The sequence below is a fragment of the Phocoena phocoena genome, chromosome 14, assembly GCF_963924675.1.
Source record: "Phocoena phocoena chromosome 14, mPhoPho1.1, whole genome shotgun sequence".
Classification (NCBI taxonomy): domain Eukaryota; kingdom Metazoa; phylum Chordata; class Mammalia; order Artiodactyla; family Phocoenidae; genus Phocoena; species Phocoena phocoena.
Window position 1 is genome coordinate 48,980,207 of NC_089232.1, and position 25,352 is coordinate 49,005,558.

The 25,352-nt window shown below is 37.5% G+C and overlaps 1 protein-coding gene across 23 annotated transcripts in view; it reads left to right on the forward strand.

The window, feature by feature from the left end:
* The window catches only part of NRXN1 (neurexin 1), a 1,127,862-nt gene that overhangs the window by 1,064,282 nt on the left and 38,228 nt on the right, over positions 1-25,352 (forward strand). Inside the window, exon 1 of one of the 23 annotated variants that reach the window (XM_065890690.1) lies at positions 14,148-14,339. The exons of the other annotated variants lie outside the window; for them this stretch is intronic. Coding sequence (XP_065746762.1) covers positions 14,307-14,339 — 33 coding nt within the window. The 5' untranslated portion in view covers positions 14,148-14,306. Of the gene's footprint in view, positions 1-14,147; positions 14,340-25,352 lie in introns of those variants that run through there. 23 annotated transcript variants of the gene reach the window in all.

Consider the following 25,352-nt stretch of genomic DNA (forward strand, 5'->3'; position numbering starts at 1 on the left):
CAATCAGATGTGAAGTATGTTTTAAGTAACGTTAATAATTATGGTTTAACTTCCAAAATGAGTGAATAATTAAGTTTTTTGTTTGTCTTAGATAATCAGCAGAGTAGATTCAAGATTGTCTATGATAACATCTCTCTAACGCACTCGCATCCCCATATGCCTTCTTAGGTGAAAGAGAAAGGATGAGTTTGTAGCCAGCTTGCTGGGAATGTGCCTGGGAGTGTGTCACGCTTGTGAACTCCATTCATCATGCTTGTCACAGTTGAAATGAAGTTGAGAATCTCTAAGGCAACTAATGTAGCATTTATGGAAATGACTAAACTCAGAGCACACTAATGACTTAATTGTTTTTGATTGATCGAACTGGAGGTCACATACAAATGACAACTGAAAAAAAGCCTAGCCTTTTCCAAAGAGCACCGCAAAATCTAGCACATTGCAAAATGAAACGTAGCATCTTGCCAAGGCTTTGCATGAATCTATACCTAATTTGAAAATTTCTAAGTATGCATTTACCTGGCCAAAGTTTTTGACCTTTATTTAATATAGAACACTAGTTGCTTCCACAGTGAGTGAGCCTGTGTCAAAAATAAATTATGTAGAACCGTAGAACTGAAACATTGTGTGCACTTGGCAGCAACTTTTTCATGTTAATAGTTCGTGATTATTACTATTTATTGACCATTGAATATGTGCCAGTTTTTCTGCCAAGTGTTATATATTATCTCATCTATACCTTATGGGAAATTTCAAAAGGTGTGTGTTGCCATTATTCTCATTTTATGGATGAAAAAGCTGGGATTTAGAAAGTTTATGCTAACCAGCTGATCTAAGCCCCAAGCTTAGGTCATGAAACCAGATCTGTCTGATCTCACTGCCTGTGCTCTTACCACTGAATTACCCTCTCCCCTGTGGTCACATAGTACATGCATTTGATTAGCAAAAGTGATTCAGTTCCTTTATTTCACAGACAAGGACACATCAGCATAGGCAGATTAAATGGTTTATACAAAGTCACAAAATAAGAAACAAAATCTGTATCCCTTCATTTTGTTCCTTTCATGGACATCTGGAACTCAGTACAGGGTATGGACGTAGAAGTTATCTTTTGTCCCTGAAGTTTCAGAATGTTTACTATGTAATGTAATTTCTGTGGCATTTAAATTTTTTTAAATTAATTAATTTATTTATTTTTGGCTGTGTTGGGTCTTCGTTTCTGTGTGTGGGCTTTCTCTAGTTGCGACGAGCAGGGGCCACTCTTCATCGTGGTGCATGGGCCTCTCACTGTCGTGGCCTCTCTTGTTGCGGAGCACAGGCTCCAGATGTGCAGGCTCAGTAGTTGTGGCTCATGGGCCTAGTTGCTCCGCAGCATGTGGGATCTTCCCAGACCAGGGCTCAAACCCGTGTCCCCTACATTGGCAGGCAGGTTCTCAACCACTGTGCCACCAGGGAAGCCCTGTGGCATTTATAATATACTGTGTTAGAGAGAGAGAAAGGGAGAGGAAGAAAGAGAGAGAGATAGAATGTAGGTGTGTATATGTGTGGTCTTGGAGAAGGACTCTGCCATATATATATATATATATATATATATATATATATATATTTTTTTTTTTTTTGTATTACCCATAGTTCTTCATACCTAGTTAGGCCATAATATGTATTAGTTGAGTGACTGAGAGAGTGAATGGTCCACTATGATACTTTCCTGAGTGTAAATTATAGAAAGTACACCACCAGGTAGGAGGGAAAGCAGCCCCCTCCATCTGCCACCAATTTCAATAAGAATCCTCTGATATTATTTGTTTTGCATAGGGAATTATTTTTAAGTATTCTTTTGGAACAAATGTTTCTGTTGTCAGCAGTTTTTGCTTGTTTGTTTGCCTGTTTGTTTTTTAATCACCAGTCTAGTTTATACTGTTTAAAAGCTCATTTTCTCAATTTGGTTAATTAACAAAATTCAGCGGGCTCTCATGAGTTTATTAGAATGAGGGTAAAATGTGATTCAAAATATGTGAGTACTGGCCCTGCTTTTTCCACTTCCTAACCATGATTCTGTGCTTTAGATTCCTTATCTTCCAAATTTTAAATGTGATATACTTGTTTTGTCTGCATTTCTTACCAGGTTTTGGTAAGGATAAAATGAGAGTGTGTATGTCAAAGTGTGTCAAAATGCATAAAGTGCTATATAATATAAGAATAATTATTGATTATATATTATTAAATAATTCAGTGTCCGTGATTATTTTTAAATTTTCATTCTCTCTACAGTGGGGCCATGTACATGCTATAGTCTCCACAGGTAGACTTATAATCCTGTTCACTAGTCCTAACATTTTACTCATAAAAGGTGCTTCTTTTTGAACTGGAAAGACACATTTTCTGACTCTGGTGTACCCAGAAGTTGTTATCTAAGGATTCAGAGAATTAATTCCCAACAAGTCACAGAACTGTGCCACCAAGACCTGAAAGTAGATCAGTAAAAATATAAAAATATAGAGCTACAGGGCTTCCCTGGTGGCGCAGTGGTTGAGAGTCCACCTGCCGCTGCAGGGGACACGGGTTTGTGCCCCGGTCTGGGAGGATCCCACATGCCATGAAGCGGCTGGGCCCGTGAGCTGTGGCCGCTGAGCCTGGGCGTCTGGAGCCTGTGCTCCACAACGGGAGAGGCCACAACAGTGAGAGGCCCGCTTACCGTTAAAAATATATATATATATATATATATATATATATATATACATAAATATTACAAAACAGACCTACAAAAATACAAATGTTCCTAGGACTAGGTGGCCTATAATAGAGTTGATGAAAGAAGGCATTTTACCCAGAGATACAGCAAGAGGCTTGGGTGTGCAGCACGTTGACACATTCATTTATTCATTCGTTCATTCCTCATTCACTTAACAAACATTTATTGAATGTCTACTATATGCCAGGCCCTGTGCCAGAGGCTCTAAGGATGAAGTGGACAGGGGTCCAACTTTACAGTTCCTAATAATCCAGGAAGAAGAAAAAGAAAGATACAAACAACTACAACAAACAAAATTTTTTAAGTGCTAAAAATGGTATTATTACAAATTACTATGGGAACATGATGGAAATCATGACTAACTCTGCCTAGGGACTTTGAGAAGCCTGCAAGGAAGGGTAGCACTTGAGCTTGATATAAAACAATGTGTAGGAGTTTACCAGAGTTTTTTTTTTAAATGGAAAAAGGGCATCTCCAGATAGAAAAGACAACATGTTCACACCAGTGAAGATGTAATAGAACATAGCATGCTGGAGACAATGTGAAAATTAGAACAAGTCTTTGAAAAGTGCTTTGGCAGATTGTTTCAAGATCTATAAAAACACTTATGTTGTTAGACCAGTAATCCCACTTTGGGGAATTTATCTTATGAAAAAAAAAAAATTCAGAGAAAGAAAAGTGTTATTTACAATAGCATAAATACAAAATAGAAATGAATGCATTATCCAAAAAAAATTCAAAATAATTATGTGAATTATAGCACACCAGTTTGTCTATTGTATTGCCATTAGAATGATAATAATTATGTTCTAGGTCAAGATGGAAAATGTATATGCTATTTTATTAAATTATAAAACTATATCTTTATTATTGTAGCTTATTTTAAATTAATTGTTATTGGAGTATAGTTGATTTACAGTGTTGTGTTAGTTTCTGCCATACAGCAAAATGAATCAGTTGTGCATATATCTATTCTATTTTACATTCTTTTCCCATATAGGTCATTACAGAGTATTGAGTAGAGTTCCCTGTGCTATACAGTAGGTTCCTATTAGTTATCTCTTTTACATATAGTAACGTGTATATGTCAATCCCAATCTCCCAATTTATCTGGCATCTCCCCCTTGGTAACTGTAAGTTTGTTTTCTACATTTGTGACTCTGTTTCTGTTTTATAGATAAGTTCATTTGTACCAATTTTTTAGATTCCACATATAAGCAATATCATATGACATTTGTCTATCTGTGTCTGACTTACTTCACTCAGTATGACAATCTCTAGGTCCATCCCTGTCACTGCAAATGGCATTATTTCGATCTTTTTTTATGGCTAATATTCCATTGTATATATGTACCACATCTTCTTTTCCATTCATCTGTCAGTGGACATTTAGGTTGCTTCCATGTCCTGGCTATCGTAAAGGGTGCTGCAGTAAACATTGGGGTGCATGTATCTTTTCAAATTATGGTTTTCTCTGGATGTATGCCCAGGAGTGGGAGTGCTGGGCCATATGTTAGCTCTATGTTTAGTTTTTTAAGGAAATTCCATACTGTTCTCCATAGTGGCTGTATAAGTTTACATTCCCACCAACAGTACAAGAGGGTTCCCTTTTCTCCACACCCTCTCCAGCATTTATTGTGTGTAGTTGTTTTTGATGATGGCCATTCTGACTGGTGTGAGGTGATACCTCATTTTCGTTTTGATTTGCATTTCTCTAATAATTAGTGATGTTGAGCATCTTTTCATGTGCCTCTTGGCCATCTGTATGTCTTCTTTGGAGAAATGTCTATTTAGATCTTCTGCCCATTTTTTTGATTTGGTTGTTTTTTGGATATTGAGCTTCATGAACTGTTTGTATATTTTGGAGATTAATCCCTTGTCGGTCTCTTCATTTGCAAATATTTTCTCCCATTCTGTGAGTTGTCTTTTTGTTTTGTTTATGGTTTTCTTTGCCGTGTTATTGCAACTATTTAAAATTATGTGTGTGTACAGATAAGAAATAGAAAAGAATGTGAAATGAAAATCAAAACACTAACAACAGCATGAACAGCAACAGAAAGGTTTGTGAAGGTAGTGGGATTGTGACTGAATTTTTCTCATAGATTTACTTTGTTGTGGTGATCATACCTACTAATTCAACTAATGTGTACTGACCATTTCTTATGTGCTATAAGCATTGCTTGGTCCTCCAGTTGAAGAGATAAAGGAGCTTATCATTTATATAATAAACTCTAAATTTTTAAAGAAAAGCACTTTTACACTTTCAGGCCTTTCCTAAAATGACTCTACCATCTTTCTATATCCAAATTGAATGCAATCTGTTGCAGGAAATCTATTCATAATCTATTCATCCCATCATTTCTAAGCTCTCTCTAGATTTTCCAGCCTTCTATCCCCCACAATGAAAGGTGTCATGCTGTAGGAGTTCAGCTGGGTAATCCAATTGAATTGGATTATCCAGTCCAAGGCTGGTGTCACGGTGGGAAGTGGCTGGATGCAGGAAGGGGGCATCCATAGATGTGTTTCTCACACTGAGGCCCATAACAACCTGCATCAGAATCCCCAGGAGTAGAGGTTAAGTATGCAGTTTTTCACCGTCATCCCTAGAAATTATAATTAAGTCCACCAGGGTGGGGTCATAAAATTGCATTTTTAACAAACACTCAAATTCTTTGGCATCTTACGTTTGGGAAAGAATTGCTATAAATATTAAGTCTACATGAAATAAGTGCTTCTGCCAGCTGCAGTTTGCTCGTGGAACTTTACAGTATATTTGTATGAGTGAAAACTTGCAACTCCTTTTCACGGATTTTCCTATAATGTTATATTTAGTCCACGATGAGCTTTGTTTCCAACTTAGGTTTCACGATTTTGTTAATGGAAAAAAACATTTACTCCTGATAAGTAAAAATGTGGATTCTTTCTGTACGCATGCTTGTGTGCGTGCATAGGATTGTGAAGTCATGTGTAACTGTCAGTGTAGGTGTCTTTTCAAAGTCATTCTTGTTGCTTAAAATATTGTGTGGTCCATTATCAGTGTGGGAGGTGGGGAAGTGGAGGGGAAGGGGACTCACATTTTATAATGTCTGACAAACTGTACCCACCGAAAAACAAGTTTCTCACAAGGTCTATTAATGCACCTCAGCTACATGTAATGTTTTGCACTGTTTTTTTTCCTTTTGTTCTTTTCTTTCTTGCCTCTCTCTCTCTCCTATCCCTCTCTTTCCTTCTAACAGACTGGACCATGGACTATGGCTTTTGTTGATTAATGCTTTTCATTAATCAGCCACCAAAACTATTTTTGATCACTGGTGTCTGGTAAAAGGCATTGTCCTACTCACAACATCCTGAAAGAATCGGTTCCTTATTAAACTTGTCCCTTGAGTCTTGAGTTTGGATCAGTGTGAACAGTTAGTCATCCTTATGTTGAAATAAAATAAATGTATAGTACGCCAAAAAGCTCAGAAATTTTAAAAAAATGAGTTAAGGACTGGCGGTAGACATCCTTTCAGCACCATTTTTACCCTTTGGTCTTAAACTGCCCAACCTAGAAGCCAGCTGGGAGAAAACAGTGACCGGAGGATTTCTGCACGCTGCACTGCCCCTTCATCTTCATGTGTCATTGTTGTGCATGAAATAGATTTGGTATGTCTTTCTGGGTGGTTTTATTCTCTTAAACCATTAAAGAAGCTTTGATGTGATGTTAGTGGGTTCTGATCTCACTAACCTAAAGGAAAGCTTGCCTTCTCTAGACTTCTAGAGAGCTATCCTAAGTAAACCCTTCTTAGTACAAATGAATTCTTAGGACATGCAAAAGGACCCTGCCTGGATATCTGCATATTCATGGTTTCTAATGGCAGCAGTGAGATAGGGACCAATTCAGCCAAGTGTCATTTCTATCTGTGGCTATAAAAGGGTCACCCCTTTTATAGTAGCAGATGCTACTATTTGCACATTTCTTCTATGCACATTAATTTTCCTTGCTCAAAAATATTTTCAACTAAAATATCCTTTATGTTGTAAAATCCAGTTTGGGAAACTATCTCTTCATGGATGACTCTAAAGCACCTGCATTTTTCTTTTTTACTGTGCCACTGGTCTCTGTTCCAATTCTCTCTTGGTGAACACTATTCCTACCACTCTTTAAATTTTATTCCCTAAAAAACAAGCTTCCCATTTCCATTCATGAGAAATCCTGTTGACATGACTCTTCATGAAAAGGAATTCTGAACTTGAAACTCTACGGTGATCTTGAAGTTCTTATATTATGGAGAGGGGATGCCTATCAACAATGTAGATTTTGGGGATCTATCCAAGTAAGGGAATCAGTCTCCAGGGAAGGGCCCAGGAATCTGAATATTTAACTTGTTCCTTCTTGGTTCTTATGCATACTAAACTTTGAGGACAGAGAGTCTAGAGCAAGCACTAGGAGTGGTATTGATTTGGAAAGAACATTTGATATGTAGTCAATAGACTTTTAATTGCTAACTTCATGGATATAGGTGATATTTAATCCCTCTGAGTATCAATTTCTTTTATTTTCAACATTAGTTTAATACATTTTAGAATACAATGTTATGGAAAAGATTATATAAGGCAGTGGGGTTTTTGCTTGTGTTTTCACTTTGCAAAAAGCGTGCATAACTAGAGAAAAAATCGGTGTAAAAAAACAAAACCCCGGGCTTCCCTGGTGGCGCAGTGGTTGAGAGTCCGCCTGCCGATGCAGGGGACACGGGTTCGTGCCCCGGTCCGGGAAGATCCCACATGTCGTGGAGCGGCTGGGCCCGTGAGCCATGGCCGCTGAGCCTGCGCGTCAGGAGCCATGGCCGCTGAGCCTGCGCGTCCAGAGCCTGTGCTCCACAAAGGGAGAGGCCACAACACTGAGAGGCCCACGTACCGAAAAAAAATAAATAAATAACCCACAAGAATAAGGTTGCAGAAAACCGACACCATAAGATTTAGAATATGAGAAATTTTACTCATTTAGACATTAATTCACCTCCTGCCTCTAACCTGTACTTGCAAATATTAAATTAGTAGTTAACAGGAGTGTAGTGGCACTCCATGGTGTCAAACTAGGGCTGCCATTGTAGGGGGAAAAAAATAAAATTTAAGACTAAGGTAATCCACTATGATTTTCTACCATTTCTGTTTGTTCTCTTAAAAAAGGAAAATTGTCCAGAATATTTCCTATTCTATATTCTCTCACAACTAGAGCTTACTTCCTGACATATGTCTTTTAAAAGTCACTCATGCATCCTACTTCCCATTCATCGTCACTGTGGCGAAAGTACAGACAAGAGAATTTGCATTTAAAACAATTTTCAGCCACCACTCATATTCTTGTGAAAGGAGGAGACTCAAAGCTGCTTCTTTTGTGTTTCATAGCCTATCAATGCCCAGTGGAGGATCATACTCTCTTTCTTGGGTAGCAAAAGCTTTCCATGCCTTAATCCAGCATCAGTGTGGGAGGGAGGAGGCTTTGGAGCCATCCACTGTCTCTTATTTGACATCAACGTTTCCCCTTCCTCTAAGTTTTACTCGTTGATAATTATGGTGATTTTTAAAATCTTGAAACTTGCCAATATCATGTTGATCCATTGACTGGAATGGGACAGAATCACACTGTAACTTAACTTAAGCCAAGTTATTTAACCTCTCTGCCTCAAAATCCTTCATCCATAAAATGAAGGAGTTGGTCTATGCAAGCCATACGAGCTCTTGAAGTTGTAAAAAACCCTTCTGGTTTTAAGAGAACTGTGACATGGAATATGCTCCCACACCACAGAGTACATGGTAGTATCTAGATCTGTGGCTCTTTTCTCTGATCTCCCTCTCTCTCTCTCTCTCTCTCTCTCTCTCTCCTGCTTTCCTGCAATATTTCCCTGTTACAAAGAGCATTAATGTGGCTTGAAGCTGCTCCAATGTCACAGTGTTGCAGGTGGCTCTGTATCTCAGCCCTGTTGCACTGACGCACAGGCTTGGCCAAGTGTGGAAATTGGCATGACAGGAGTCACAGAGGGAAAGTGCCTGAAGCTGGTTCTGAGAACTCTGTTCCTAAAAACTTAATCTATGGATAGAAAGACAGGGTGGGGTCCTGGAGACAAGAATCACTAACCTCCTTGCTAGTGGGATATGGTGACACTCTGCAAGCTGTGGTGGGGCGTGGGGAGGGGTCCAAAATGGGATTTATTCACTTGCTTGTTTACAAGTCTAACTTTGTGGACTCTAAAGTAGCCTAAGAAGTATAATTTGAGGGTCACAAAAGCCTCACGTAGTCCCTCAAAGAGCCTTCCTGTGATCCCTGTAAATATTACTTTTTCTGGCCACATCTTCAAAAATTCAAATATGAAAAGGAATAAGGACCTCAAGCCTTTTATATTGTTAATTTCAATGAGATTCATTTCTTAGACCCTTTGTTTAAATATAAACCTCCATGGAGAATGGATTACTTGACCTGTTAACAGCATTCGAGCAAGTTGATGCCGATGTGTTTTCTGACACACTTTTTACCACAGGCTTCCAGATCACCACACTTTGCTTTTCCTCCTAGCCTCATCCTCATTTGCTGTTTCTTCCTCTTCTCCATGACTTCTTAACTTTGGAGTGACCCACAGCCTTGGGCCTTGGTTATCCTCTTCTCTCCATCTAAACGTCCTTCCTTGCCACATCACAATATATACAGAATGCTTTTTCTTTTTTAACCTGTTAAGGTAGAAAAGCCCAGTGTTTAGAGCGTGGTTTCTCAGTCTCAGTACTATGGACATCTAGGGCCAGATAACTCTTTGATGTAGGAGCTGTCCTGTACATTTTAAGATGGTTAGCAGCGTCCTTGGCTACTACCCACTAGATGCTAGGAACACTTCCCCCAGTTGTGACAACGATAAATGTTTCCATACATTGTCAAATGTTCCCTTGGGGACAAAATCACCCCCCCCCCCATAAACCATGATTTAGAATAATTGGGGGTAAAACAAAAAATTCTTTAATAATGCATATTATAAGCCTTTCACTAAATTTGGCCAATTCTTTTTTTAAAGTTTATATCTCTTAAAGTTATAAGAATCTGAATAACAACAACAAAAGAGTTAAAAATAGAATCTCTAAGCCAGGTTCTGGTTTGGGGATAAAATAAGCTTGTGCCAGGTAGGAACCAGAAGAAAATGGATTTCATCTTGTCCTTAACCCTATACCATTATTGGTTTAAAAAAAAAAAAAAAGCACATCATCTTGCTTTTAAAGCAGCAGTAAACAATATCCTAAATTAAGATTCGAGTTTAGCTCTGCCATTTCTTGCCAATTGCATCCTTCTGAGAAAACTAAGTTTTGAAAGAGTTAATTCACCCAAGTTCAGGTAACTAGTCAAATCCTTTATTTCTCAGTCCTCCACATTCCTACCTCTAAGAATCAGAGATGATTCAGGTGAATTGTCGCTAGAAGTTGTAAAGCTCTTTAACACACGTAAGTTTGCACTGTTATCTGCATTCAGAGATGACAGAACCGAAAGTTAATATGGGATGTGGAGGTCTTCAGCTAAGACTGCCAGAACCTATACCGAGCAGCTCTCTTCTTGCCCACATGTACTCAGTGTTCTTTGCATGAAAAAAAAACAGGCCACCCTTCCCTCTGTCTGTCCTCCTTTCCCCTCAACAGTTTTGCTTAAAGCATCTACCAATCACGTCCTTTTAACCATAAATGAACATAGGTACCATCATTTAATAATTTTAAGTTAGAAGAGGAATACATAGACTTGATTTGAAAAATGTCCAAAATGGTACCTATTAAAACTAGGCTATGGTCCCACCTTTGAACTCAGCTCCCCTCCTCAGATTTAACCACTATTAACTGATACTTTAAGTCCTTACAGAAATTTCCTTTGCATATGCAGCTATGTATTTGTGTGTGTAAATGTGTGTGTGTATATAGCCTTTAAACAATTTTAAATTTGTACCTTTAATTTTTGTTTACATAACAATATATCTTAGAGACCTCTTCATATACGCATGTTTGAATTTACCACATTCTATATTACAGCTACAAAGTATCCGGACTGTAAAACTGTAATTTATCTCATCAGTTCATTATTGATGAGTATTGATGATGAGTTTCCAGTTTTTGGCTATTACGATAGTTCAATACATAGGTTTAATGTCAATGTTTCATGATTGTTGTTTTCTTTTTGATAAATGCTCTGAGCCTCAATCTTTTCTTTTAAAAGAATAAAGTTTGGTTGTTGAGGGTCATATTATTGAATAAATAGGCCAAACGGAGAGAATGGGCACAAAACAATATATATTTTAAAGAACTTAAGAAATGCTTTATTATTTCCTTAGAGTCAACATTGAATAAAGGAGAGAGGAAAGAAATTTGCAAAACAAAAACTTGACAGAGTCCATTCTTTCCAGGATGGATTTAAAAAATAGTTGCCAAGACAAAATGAGCTTTGGAATTTCAGCATTCTAAACCTCAGTGGCAATTTACTTTTTTATGGCATACCTATCACTACTTATTCTCAGATTTTTTTCTTAGTAGTATTGAGTGACTCTAAACGGGGTTAGAATTAGTCCTTGAAAATGCCATGGAGATAATGAAAACTGGGCCATAAAGAACAATAGAGGTTCCCCAGGTCCTCTTTGTGATATAAAGGTTATTCCCAAAGATGGTTCAATGTTTCTTTTAAGCTTTTTAAAAAGTATCTCCATGATACTGCCATTTGAAACACACCATAGTCTCACAACTTAAAACCTTCCTTGTCAGACAGGATACAGTCATCTCAGTTACCTTTAACTGTGCAATATGTCTTCTATTACAGAATGATCAATAAATGCAGTTGTATTGGGGATATATTTCCATATGGTATTCCAGATGTGGAGCCTTTGCTTACGAAAGGATTACTTTAAATTTTAGAGGAAAGGCGAAAAATAAGTACATCTTTCCAACACTGGATAACTCATTTATTTTTCTGTCTTTGGGAAGCAGGATGTGTACATCCTTTCGTGCTTGTTTGTTTGTATTTTTATTTTTTGTTGTTTTGTTTGTATTTTTTAACATCTTTATTGGAGTATAATTGCTTTACAATGGTGTGTTACTTTTTGCTTTATAACAAAGTGAATCAGCTATACATATACATATATCCCCATATCTCCCCCCTCTGGAGCCTCCCTCCCACCCTCTCTATCCCACCCCTCTAGGTGGTCACAAAGCACTGAGCTGATCTCCCTGTGCTATGTGGCTGCTTCCCACTAGCTATATGTTTTACATTTGGTAGTATATATAAGTCCATGCCACTCTCTCACTTCATCCCAGTTTACCCTTCCCCGTCCCCGTGTCCTCAAGTCCATTCTCTACGTCTGCGTCTTTATTCCTGTCCTGCCCCTAGATTCTTCAGAACCTTTTTTTTTTTTTAGATTCCATATATATGTGTTAGCATACGGTATTTGTTTTTCTCTTTCTGACTTCTTTCACTCTGTATGACAGACTCTAGGTCCATCCACCTCACCACAAATAACTCAATTTCATTTCTTTTTATGGCTGAGTAATATTCCATTGTATATATGTGCCACATCTTCTTTATCCATTCATCCGATGATGGACACTTAGGTTGCTTCCATCTCCTGGCTATTGTAAATAGAGCTACAATGAACATTGTGGTACATGACTCTTTTTGAATTATGGTTTTCTCAGGGTATATGCCCAGTAGTGGGATTGCTGGGTCATATGGTAGTTCTGTTTTTAGTTTTGTTTTGTTTTTTGCGGTACGCGGGCCTCTCACTCTTGTGGCCTCTCCCGTTGCGGAGCACAGGCTCCAGATGCACAGGCTCAGCAGCCATGGCTCACGGGCCCAGCCGCTCCGTGGCATGTGGGATCTTCCCGGACCGGGGCACGAACCCGTGTCCCCTGCATCGGCAGACAGACTCTCAACCACTGCACCACCAGGGAAGCCCTGTTTTTAGTTTTTTAAGGAACCTCCCTACTGTTCTCCACAGTAGCTGTATCAGTTTACATTCCCACCAACAGTGCAAGAGGGTTCCCTTTTCTCCACACCCTCTCCAGCATTTATTGTTTGTAGATTTTTTGATGATGGCCATTCTGACTGGTGTGAGGTGATACCTCATTGTAGTTTTGATTTGCATTTCTCTATGATTAGTGGTGTTGAGCATCATTTCATGTGTTTGTTGGCAATCTGTGTATCTTCTTTGGAGAAATGTCTATTTAGGTTTTCTGCCCATTTTTGGATTGGATTGTTTGTTTTGTTGATATTGAGCTGCATGAGCTGCTTGTAAATTTTGGAGATTAATCCTTTGTCAGTTGCTTCACTTGCAAATATTTTCTCCCATTCTGAGGGTTGTCTTTTCCTCTTGTTTATGGTTTCCTCTGCTGTGCAAAAACTTTGAAGTTTCATTAGGTCCCATTTGTTTATTTTTGTTTTTATTTCCATTTCTCTAGGAGGTGGGTCAAAAAGGATCTTGCTGTGATTTATGTCATAGAGTATTCTGCCTATGTTTTCCTCTAAGAGTTTTATAATGTCTGGCCTTAACGTTTAGGTCTTTAATCCATTTTGAGTTTATTTTTGTGTATGGTGTCAGGGGGTGTTCTAATTTCACTCTTTCACATGTAGCTGTCCAGTTTTCCCAGCACCACTCATTGAAGAGGCTGTCTTTTCTCCATTGTATATTCTTGCCTCCTTTATCAAAAAAAAGGTGACCTTGTTTGTCTTTTTAACGATCGATAACATGGCATATTTATTGGAACTTAAATTGTCTTTAAGAGAAACAGCTCTAATTGGCAAAAAAAAAAAAGCATAGTAATGTATTTCTTAATGTTGCATAATTGCCTATACAAAATTATCCCATAACAATACTCATTATAAACGGGGCATTCAAAAAATGCCATTCATTAACTTGAAAATAAAATTACAATTACAAAGCTTTGAGCCGATTCTGTTAGGAGGGTTGCATGCTAATTGCACAGTTTAAGGCTTCTAATTTAATATTAGGTGAAAAGGTGATAATCATCTGCAGGGAAGCACATAAGAAGAGTTGAAGGGTTGGGATGTTAAAAAGTAGTTTCCTTTCTGCTGAGCTGTCACATTGGATTACAAAGGAATACAGAGGAAAATTCCTGTGCATGAAAATAGGTCTTTATTTGGGTCCGGGCTTAGGGGAATGTCCGTTTCCCTACGCAGTCACAGTGGGGGAGCAAATTTGACAGCAGAGACTGCCAAGACTTTCTGAGCTGGGCACGGGCTGGTCTGTCTACCAACAGCCTCGTCAACTGCAGACGGAACTGCAGCATCCCTTCCTGCAGTAGTGCATCAGCCATTGGCTCATTGGTGACACGTGACTGATAGAGCCTTTTCTGTGTATTTCCTCGCCCATCTGTGTGCAGGGCACTGATAGGCCAGGCTGATGCGCAAGCAATTTATCATCTTGATCTCCCACTGAGTCAGGGAGCTCTCCTGTCACCAGTATTGATTTCAGAGGATGGACTAAATTTCCTAGGATTTCCATTAAGAATTAAGAAAAAAGCTCTAAGCACGCAGGGTAGCCAGACAGACATGGATATGAGATGGCACTGTGAAAACTCGCAGGTAGCTTCTTCTATCACAGCCGGTACTCAGCACAGCTTAGAACTGCAGCATGCAGGGTTTAAGATACCAGGAGCCTAGAACAGTAATAATGAAAATAAGAATAAACTCTTTTGGATAAACTAATTTTAAGATTTATATTAAAATGTTTCTTCTTGGAGATTGCATGTCAAATTTATGCACGCTCTGTATGAAACGTAGAAAGGTTGTTTTAAATTTTTAAATGTCCTTAAACCCTGAGCATGGTTGCTTCTACTTTTGTTTGTTGCGTGAGCTTCAGATGTTTATGAGCATGCTTGTGGCAGAAACAACCAAAAATTGTGTGTGTGGGTGTTTATATATATGTATTAAGTTGATTCGAGTAAAAGCATGAATAAAAGCTGCTTTCAAGACTTGCCAGACTGCTTTATTATTGTTAGTGACTTGGTGATTATTTTGCGTAAACATGCTTAGATTCTGACCATGCATGCTTTTGTGGCAGAGTGGGTTTTCGTTGAGAATTCGTAAAGGTGTAATGTGTGAATTAAATGTATGTTTTGTGCCACAGAAAATGTATTAGTGATTGTTAAACCTGATTAATTAATGGAAATATTTCATGATGGTAAGATTTGAGTAACACTTATTTACACTAATTCTGCTTACTGAAAAAAAATGCATGTCTGGGATTACTGAACGTTTTTATATTTTTGAAATATAAATTTTGATTATTTCAGAGACAGTAAGATTTCAGTTTTTAAAAATGCACCCAAGGTGAGAGAATTAGAAACATTTTTTTTTGATTTTAGCCTAAGAGAGGATTCTAAAAGTGCTGTTTGCGTATTCGAGACATCACGTGCATGTTAATGAGTGTGAATTCTTCGGATAATTGTTTGATAGTCTCCTAGCTATCCTTATTCTCCTGAAGAGGAGAAAAGCCTTGGCATTCAAGTATTTCCTAGGCCCATGGGAATTAGAGCCAGCAAAAGCAAGAGTATGGCCAGATGGGATTGGCATGCTTGGCTGGGAGAGGAAACAATAGGCGGGGGCGGAGCAGATGGAGAACAGAAGGGATTGAGTCGCAGAAAAGGGGAGGGGGGAGGGGAGGAGTAGGCTTAATAGTGAAGTAAGCCTGGCCCTTCTTTCCAAGGGAACTTCTGATTGCATCTTCCTTTAAGTATGAGATAGAATGTCATGTCTGTTGTGACAACTATTTTTTCATTGAATTAGGTAACCCCTGCTTCATAGATTAGGAAAGAAATCCCATGAACAGAAGGTACTTTACCAGATTATAAATGGTGTGCTATTTGTTGTTTGTAACCTTTTTCTCTTTGCCATATTCAGGAAAAGTATTCAATAGGAGCAGAATTCAAATTAAGCTGTCATATTATTTGAGTCATTGGTATCTAAATATAAATATGGCAATAACTACTAAACTTATTTATCGGACTTTAACGATTCAAGCATCAATAGGGCTTGCTGACTCTTTCCCTAAGTAAGCTTTGAATTATGAAAACATTAGGAGCTCATGCTGACTAATCTACTGATTTTTCACTTCTGGCTTCTAAATAGATGTTCATTTCTAGAATAACTTTAAATGTTTTATTTAAGTATTTGTTGACTTTATCCTGAAGGCTGGGGGCTTGACCAATGCCCAGTTCAAATTCTGCAATGAAATTAATCAAGCCTTCTGTCACCCAAGGGCACAGTCTTTGCCCAGAAGGGTCATAGGACTGAAAAAGAATGAAAAATCAATTTACTTCTGAATTCTGTGATTTCAATGATTATTTCAAAATCCTAAGGTGAACCCAGACACAATTTCCAGTCCTAAGTACAACTGAATTTTACCAGAATCATGCTGCCAAAATGTACCAATGAAACACAAATTTTAAAAGTTTAAGTACACATCTCTTACTCTGTGGGTCACCCACAGCTCTCTTAATCATTTGGTTGGTGGACCTTGTGTATGGAGAGAATTTCCATTTTCCAAAGGAAATTTAGCCGTGTTGCATGTCTCTTTTGACTGCCTCTTGAACCTTGGCTTGACGAGGAATTATGACATAGATAAAGGGAATGAAAACCTTTACCTTTGGGCTTCCCTGGTGGCGCGGTGGTTGAGAGTCCGCCTGCCCATGCAGAGGACACGGGTTTGTGCCCTGGTCCGGGAAGATTCCACATGCCGCAGAGCGGCTAGGCCTGTGAGCCATGGCCGCTGAGCCTGCGCGTCCGGAGCCTGTGCTCCGCAACGGGAGAGGGCAAAACAGTGAGAGGCCCGCATACTGCAAAATAGAATAAAATAAAATGAAACCTTTACCTTTAATATCCTAAGATACATTTAGGATAATTTATTCAAATCATTTATATTGATTTTCCCAGAGTTAACGAATGAGACCAATTTCGTATACTTTCTCCAGTCCTTTTCTTCCAATGCCCTGTTCTTAGAAATTAAAGAGTCCACTAAGCAACAAAATTCTCCTCACTTGGCAAATTCCCTCTAACGTTTTTAGAAAGAAATAGTGCCTACAGACAGATCTTCGGACAGATATTTATATTTTGGAGGGTTGACTGGTGTTTATTAAGCAAGATAACCCAGTGTTAAAGAATAAATATTTTCACTCTCTTTACACAATCAAGTTGCCTGATAGGTCGAGTGCCGCGTTCTCCTTCTGTAGAATGAAACTAGAAGAGCCCTGAAGTGGTATTAAATGTCTGGTCACAGTAGCATTTGGCGGTCAACTGCCAAGGAAATTTCTCACCAAGACATTAACCAGGAAACGCTTACATGTTTACGAAGTAATTAGTGATGTAGCATTGCATATTAAGGATGTTTTGGGTAGTTATGATGAAATGTTACTGTCTGTGTGCGTTCCATATGCTCCTTTAATTTACAAAATGTGCTCATTCCACAGCATCTGGGTGCATTTATAAACTACAAGTGCAATCTATTAACAATATGATGGATGCAGTAGGCAGATTGCTAATTGATGGGAAAAGCCCTTTTAGCTTATACTTTGTAGTTTTCAAATGGGAAAATAAAGCATGTAGCCAAGAACTTTCAGTCTTTGTCTATGTTAAATTCAGATGTTTCAAGAACTAAGCTTACGCTCTGCCCATTTGGAAAATAACCCATTTGAAACAAGATTTTGCCATGTCAAAATTAGTGCTCTTAATTCCGGTGTTATAAGCACTAGCAAGATATAGGTGAACAGAGTTAGTGGATATTTAATTATACTTAGACCAAGTGGTGCCTTTTATTAATGCAGTCTTCTTTTTCGCTTCCCATTTCCTCTGCTCCCAGTACTTTATTCCTCTGCTGCTTTACCTGTCTATGGACTCAAATGCCATTTGTTCCAGACCTCTATTACTAAACAGAAACAATAAACTATATATAAATTCAGCAGAATATAATGACACCAAGTTCTGCTTGTACATTTTTGTGTATATTTAGGCTTTGAATATCATTGATTTCTATTAAGGTTACTATATTGACCCAGCAAGATTGATTTTATTTTCTGCTATCTTATTTACATCTACTTGATAGCTGATACTTGAAATCTCCTGAAGGCTCCCTTCCCTCATTACTCTAGCACAGAGAATGGAGCCAAGCACAATATATCGAGTAGATAGGCAATTTCCAGTATACAGAATAACTGGGGAGAATCACAGACAGATATAAACCCATGGGTATCTCTAGTGTCTCACAGAAAATTAAGACAGCATATAAGTCTAAACTAAATAATAACCATGAAAAAGTAAAAATATATGAGAGAGACTTTCTAGTTTTGTGTCATAAAGTACGTGTGATTATCACTACACACTTTCATTTTCCCCTCAAATTTTCACCCTCATTTGAGTTCACTTGATTATGCATTGGAAACTATCTGAGAACTATCTCCCCCCAAAAAATCAATTATACATTTTTGTTTTCATTGTGAAAAAATATATTTATATATATATATGGGGGGGAGAGAGAGACTGCAGATTAAGCCACAATTTAATTGTTTTCCTGATAGCAAAAAAGGCTCAAAAAAGTTTTACTATTTTCCCACGACTAAATGGAATGTCTTTTACTATAAAGGCTTCAGGCTTCATTACCTTAGGTATTGCTTAGTTTAAAAGACAAAAACTTCATATAATGATGGGAATGACTTGAATATTATTTAGGACCAAAAGAAATCAGTCTCTGAAAGGCATCAGTCCTGGAGTCTGTATGCTCTCATGTTTGTTTCCTCGTCTTTTTTATTTAAACATGACAGGTTTGGTAGGGCCACAATCTTGACTGTAAGCATATTTCAGACCAAAAATATAATTACATAACCTCACAGCCTAGATTTACTAGTAAATTCATAGATGATATGGGGATTTAGTGGTGTGGGCAAATGCCTTCATCTGTCCGACCTCTTCACATTTTTCAAATTAAAAACTCTACTACAGCTTCAAAGACAATGCCATCCCAATCAATCTTCCATTGAAATGAATTTTCTTATAATTAAAAACTATGTATTATATATACAAAATATAGATTACATATATAAATATTATGTATGTATAATAATGTATGTATATGACTAAGACTACCTTTATGACTTCAGAACACTCTACTTTACTGTCAAATCAAAAAGTTTGCATAGGGCTTCCCTGGTGGCGCAGTGGTTGAGAGTCTGCCTGCTGATGCAGGGGACACGGGTTCGTGCCCCGGCCCGGGAAGATCCCACATGCCGCGGAGCGGCTGAGCCCGTGAGCCATGGCCGCTGAGCCTGCGCGTCCGGAGCCTGTGCTCCGCAATGGAAGAGGCCACAACAGTGAGAGGCCTGCGTACTGCCAAAAAAAAAAAAAAAAAAAGTTTGAATAGAATTTTGATTTTTTTTTTGAAGCTCCTTGGTTTGGAGTTGCATAGATATAGCCCCAGGCATCAATTCTCAATGACCCATGTGTGAACTATCTATATAATGGATTATCTTGCATGACCAGATGTGTCCTCTAGACCCCAACTTCCCATGGGCTGAAAAATCATTGTGTTCCATCATGTGCCATGACTTCTCTCAATTAGCACGGTTAGATTTGAGTGAATCACCTATCCATTGGGTTTGTAGTAGGACTACAATATTTTTAGAGTTGAACGTGGTGTGTGTATGAATATGTGTGTCTGCATAAAACACTGCTAAATATTTAGCTGCTACATAATAGGTTACATAGAAAAACTAGAAATTTCAGGGTAATAGCTACTCTTGGGTTTGCCAAGAGTTTTCTTAAGCCTTCAAGAAGTATACCATCTCTTTCCAGAATGTTGAAAATTATAATATATAAGCACGTATCTCAGTGTTTTTTTGGTACATTTAATAGTTAAGATCTGTTAAAATATCTACTGATTGATAGATCAGTAGATGCTTGATGTCATGGGTGACTCAAAGGAAAATAAGACACTTGCTGCCTTAAAAGTCCAGCTGAGGAGAAAGGACAAACACATATAAAACTAGAGGGATATTGAAGGCTGAATAATTTCACCCTATAGTCTCAATTAATGAACACGTTTTTGCTGAGCATCTATTACACACTTCATGGTAGCTTAGAGAAAGAGTTCAATAAGGGCTAAGTAGATGCTCTGATGTTTTTCTGCTGTATGTTCTCTGAATTTGTTTGAGCAGCCAGTCATAAAATAAAAGGTAACACAAAATCAGGTCAAATCAGGTGGGCTACACATCCTGTAACACCAATACCAACCTCTGAAGTGGTGTTTAGGGCACTGAGGGTATTGGAATATGAAGCAAGATCCCAAGTAGCTTGTCTCAAAATCAGTCAATGTGGTTGCTTCCTGTTCTACATGTTCTCAGGACAACATATTGATTTCTTAAACCAGTTTTCGTGCTTTATGAATGATAAAAGTAATACAAAATGTGTACAACTGTTTTTAGTTAAAAATCACCTGCATATTTAGTTTGTATTTGTTTTCTTTGTTAAAATTAGCTATTGTTGCTAAACGTTTTCCCTTAAAAAATAAGAAATTATTTTCTTTTTATTGATGGGATGACTTGAAATATTGGGTCACTTTTCCAATAGTAAATAAGACACTCTGGAGTAAGTATAACTATCTCAGGCCACTAGGGTATAAATAAGTGTATTTGTAAATTACTCCAGCAATAATTTTCAGTATGCCTGATTCTACTTCTTTCTGTATCTTCGATTCTATTTTCTTTTTGAAGGGCACCCATCAAAAAGAAAATAGAACATGGCAGGATATAGGCAGAAAGCAAAGGTCTGGCCTGAAGTGGAACAATTCTGAATAAGTGATAATTATGTAAATAGTCTACTCATGTTACTGAAATACTATTGTTTCCTCAGTAAGTAGTTTAAAGTATAGTGAATAATTATGGGAAACTTCATGAACCATTCATTAGAATTGATTGAAATAATACCTAGGTATAAAATATCAAACTGAATAGTTTTTGATTATTTTTCAAAATCTCAAGCTAGAGACAGTAAGCTCAGGTCACGGTATAGTGGCATCCATGCAACAAGGTTTTCTGAGATTCCTGACTTTCTCGTTTTCCAAATAGCCAGTGAGATTTAAGTTGCAACAGATGTTGTCATTTTAAACAGAAGACTACTGATGCAATAACAAAATAAATACTGACTTTAACCTCTCTCTCTCTTTGTACCTAGCAATTCCCTAAATGATGCATCAACTCTTTTAATTCTTTAGGAAGAGGTATGAGGGTTTAAAATGATGAGATGAAGTAGAAACGTATATTCTTGGTTTATTTGGAAGTCTGCCATGTAAGATCATTTCTAAAGATGCCATTCAAATGAGGATAATGCATGTTTTATGTCTGTAAATATTACAAAAGTGGGGAATTCATAGGTTACTTTTTATGGTTGTAGTTATATTTTTTCCTTTATGAACATATCTGTATCTGTTTTAAAAGAAAATTATTTTATAAATACCAGTTTTCCCAACTTATATGTAATACATAGGATTTGATCAGATCAGTATGATTCTTTTTTTTTAAATAAATGTTTTAATTTGAAATAATTTAAATATATAGAAATGTTACAAACATATTAAAGAGAGTTCACTCTCATCCAGCTTCCCCTAATGTTAACATCTTATATAAGCATTGTACTTCTGTCAAATTTAAGAAATTAACGTTCAGTATGCCCTTTGAGAAATGATTTGCTTTAAGAATTTTTGTGTCATAGATGCCACTGAGTGACATCAAACTACTTCTGGAAAATTTCAGCATCACTCGGTTTGATTCCCACAAATACCTAAGAGAATTTTCCCCACTGGGCTACCCCAAATTTCTACTAAGAAACATTCAGTCAAGTATTTTAGGAGGACAAACAATTGTTTTTTTCTTCCCACCCTTATCAACGTGGGTTTTATTTTGAAGTTGGTCACAGACTCTCTCTTCCTTTTTCTGTTTCCTTGGGAAATTTTACCATTCTCAGCATAGAAAACTCTCCTAAATTTTAGACTTGTCCTTACAACTGCCCCAAGTCACCTCAAATTCAAAATGTCCCATTGTGTATAGGTTATTTTTTGGAGTTTATATAATTTTAAAACATTTTATTTTAATAGATTTATATAAAGACATTACAGTAGAGAAAGTTTTACTGCTACTGGTATGGTGAAAACCAACTACTTAAATTTCTGCTACCTGACTTCCCCATTTGTAAGGTGAGGGGTTTGCAGCTCTAATACTTTATGATTTTAGCATATGAATAAATGTGAATTTCCTTTAAAAGAAAAAGTTTTTAAAGAAAAGTGGTCTTAAAACATAGACTGCCTTTCATTTTGTTGAGTCGTCTCCCCTGACTTTTTAGATGAATCTGCATCTGAGATTTTCGTATGAAATTTTCATTTTGAAACTAGTGGAAGAATAATTCCAGTCATGGCTAGCATTAATTGGAGGGAAATCTCCTTTTCCTTCCATAGTGAAGAAGACAGAGACTTATTAGCATTCTATGGGCAAGGCTGGTAAATTTTACATAATTAACAGGTTGGAATCCCAAAAACTAACAATAGGAAATGCTACAGAAGGAATAACATCTTTTCATTTTGACATCATCTTGACAAATGAGGGAAAATCTGCAGTGCCTGCATCACAAAAACAAGCAAAATTCTGTGGAAACAAGGGAAAAGTGGCCCCATACTCCCTGTTTTCTCCTTGTGTTCCAAAACCTTCACCTTTGCTAACAGACCCTGAAATTATTTCAAATCTATTTTTCATACAGTGAATACCAAAAGAGCTAAATTATTCATTGTAAGTGAAAGTATTTATTACCATGTGTCAAGAAACTCTGATTCCCTTTCTGGTGTTCTTAATAAGAACCCTGTGGTGTAAAATTATGTGCTGAATCTACTAAATAATTACCCACGTGAATGCTGTACCTACCATGTGTATTTTTAGGCTTTGTATGGATAAATATTTCATCAAGTGCTGCATACTCTGGACTAAAAGTCCTTCATCCCCAAATCAGTTTCAAATTCTTCTCTAAGAAACAAGGTACAATGAGACTTCTAATGAAAGTGGTAAGGAAAGAGGTAACGTAAGCAATCAACAGCACAGTCTGAGAAAAATTCTCATCACCAATAAAGATTTATGAAAAGTAAATTTAATCACTGCTGAATGAGATCCTCAGAGAACAAGACTTTGTAAGCATTTTTCTATAAATGTGAAAAAGAAACTGGGTCTGTCTACATTGAGAACAAAAGGTTAGATGTGTAGGACAAATTATTTTTATGAACGTTCATAATTTAGCTGTAAAAACTAACATAGCTTGTGAGTGTCTATAGTAATTTGAAATATGTAGCAGGGAAATATTCAGAGACACAAGGAAATGAAAGTAGAACTTTGGCATTTACATTTTTAAGACAATACATGGAAGGTGCAGTGATTGCATTTTTAATTTTTTTTCTTCTATTTCTTATCAGCATCTAAACCTAGACAGGATTTGGTGAATGCTCTGGGAAACCAGCATTCTGGAGTACAAATTGATATGTACAGTAGAGGCTTAGCTTTTAATGTAATCTTATAATGATAGATTTGACTTCCAGAACACAGTTAGCTTGAAACACTTCAACTTTAAAGCATTACCCGGACCCCACAAAGCTTAAGATGCATTGTGGCCCTGTGGCACTGTGGCCCTAGGGAGAGCAAAGAGGGGCAAAGTGTCAGGTGATAGCCTCACACTTCTCACCAGCTCTTTTCATTATGGCCACATGAAGTAAAGGCCTGGATTCTGTTCCAGCAGCTTTGACACACGTTTACCACCCTTAGTGTCTTTCTTGGCTCATTACCTATTATGTATTTTATTCTTTTATTGGTTGTGTCGACTGAAAAGAAAAGGCACAACGTGAGAACTGTGAGTTTCGGTTTTATTTGGGGGCTTACTGAGGGCCTGTAGCCTGGAGACGGCCTCTCAGATAGCTATGAGAAATTACTCCAAAGAGGTAGGCAAGGAAGCCAGTGTATGTGTGAGTTTGGCCAAGGGGTATATGCAATCAAGCATACATCTCAGTAGAAGGTTGCTGTAGTCATGAGGAATTGATATCTCAGTTCATGGTTTTCATGATTTTCTAATTATGGGAAGATGCAAGAATCTGGATTCATGAAATTTTCTCCTGAAAATATATAAATATCTGAAGGCCTGTTCTGCCAGTTTTCCCAGAGCACAGAGTGCCTCGTTCCTGATCTCTGCCCTAAATTATTTTCCAGGTGTACCACAGGTCAGCGACTTCAGTGGCTAATGACTCAATTCTTGTAGAACCAGGTAGTGAGTGACGTTCCTTAGTTGGCAAGAGTAGTTCTACCATTTTAAATTTATGGTAACTGGTAGAATTAACTCTGGGAGAAGTATGCATGGGTTCTAAAAGGATTGCATCAGGTAACTCACCGTTCTTTGCCTTTTTAAATTAAAGTGACTGAGAAACTGCCTCTATGTGTTTTACCTTGTATTGTTTGGTGAAAGCTGTGCAAGGACAGGAAAATCCTCTACTAGGCTCTTTTCTGTTCTGTGTCTTAAGCTTTGTTGTTTAAGAGGAGTGTAGTCTTTGCTGCCACAAGAGAGCTAAATCCTAAGGATACAGTTTAGCTGGCTAGTCCTGGCGCAGAGGTGATTTAATGGATTGACTGACTTTGACTTGTACATTTTATAATGCTTCTTTTCTTTCAAATCCCTTTCTAGAATTTTGAAACCCAAGACCTGTTTTATATCTCACTGGGTGAGACATTAGTCCTACTTTTCTAAGTCTGAAGTACCTCTATCATTGGTCTCATCTGTAAAATGGACTGAGGTCCCCCACCACTCTCCAAACATAGGTGAGGGAAGCGTTTTCTTACCTTTTCTCTTTCCTTCTGCTCACTCTTTTCTTTATAGTTGCCTGCTTTCTTTGCCTCTTTTCTACTTTACCTCTAACAGAAGTCTGCTACAGGCATCTATTTTGCTTTCTTTTGCCCCACTGGTGAAACTTAAGAATCAAACTTTGACCAACATATAGGTACAAAATTGCTAAGACACTAGCCATGATTTTTAGACCTCAGGGAGGTCAGGAGAGTCCACTGGATTCCATGACATTGAAAGGAAATATATTGAGCACAACCTAATTCTTAGATGAATAGGATTCTACAGGGTTTTAGGAATAGAAAGTAAGATTACTCATCATAGGAGAAAATTACTCATCATAGGAGAAGTTAATTGAACAGAAACTGTAGAGTCCTCAGAATATAAATGTTAGGAATTCAATTTTTAGTAACTCTCTGACACTTCCTTTAGAATTGTGTTTGTTTTGTTTTGTTTTATTTGTATTTTGTTTTAATTTTCTCTTTTAAATCAAAGGCATGTTGTTGAAATTTTTAGTTATTTGGTATCTTAATCCGTAGGGTTCAGTATTCAAGGGTAAATAAAAGAAGGGCTGGCAAAAATGGTGTCACTAGTAACAGCCTGTCACATAACAATTTCCTCACTTCGAATCATGGAGAAATAGTCAATATCCTAACTACCTTTAAACCACTAATTGTTTTAGGTAAAAATTATCAC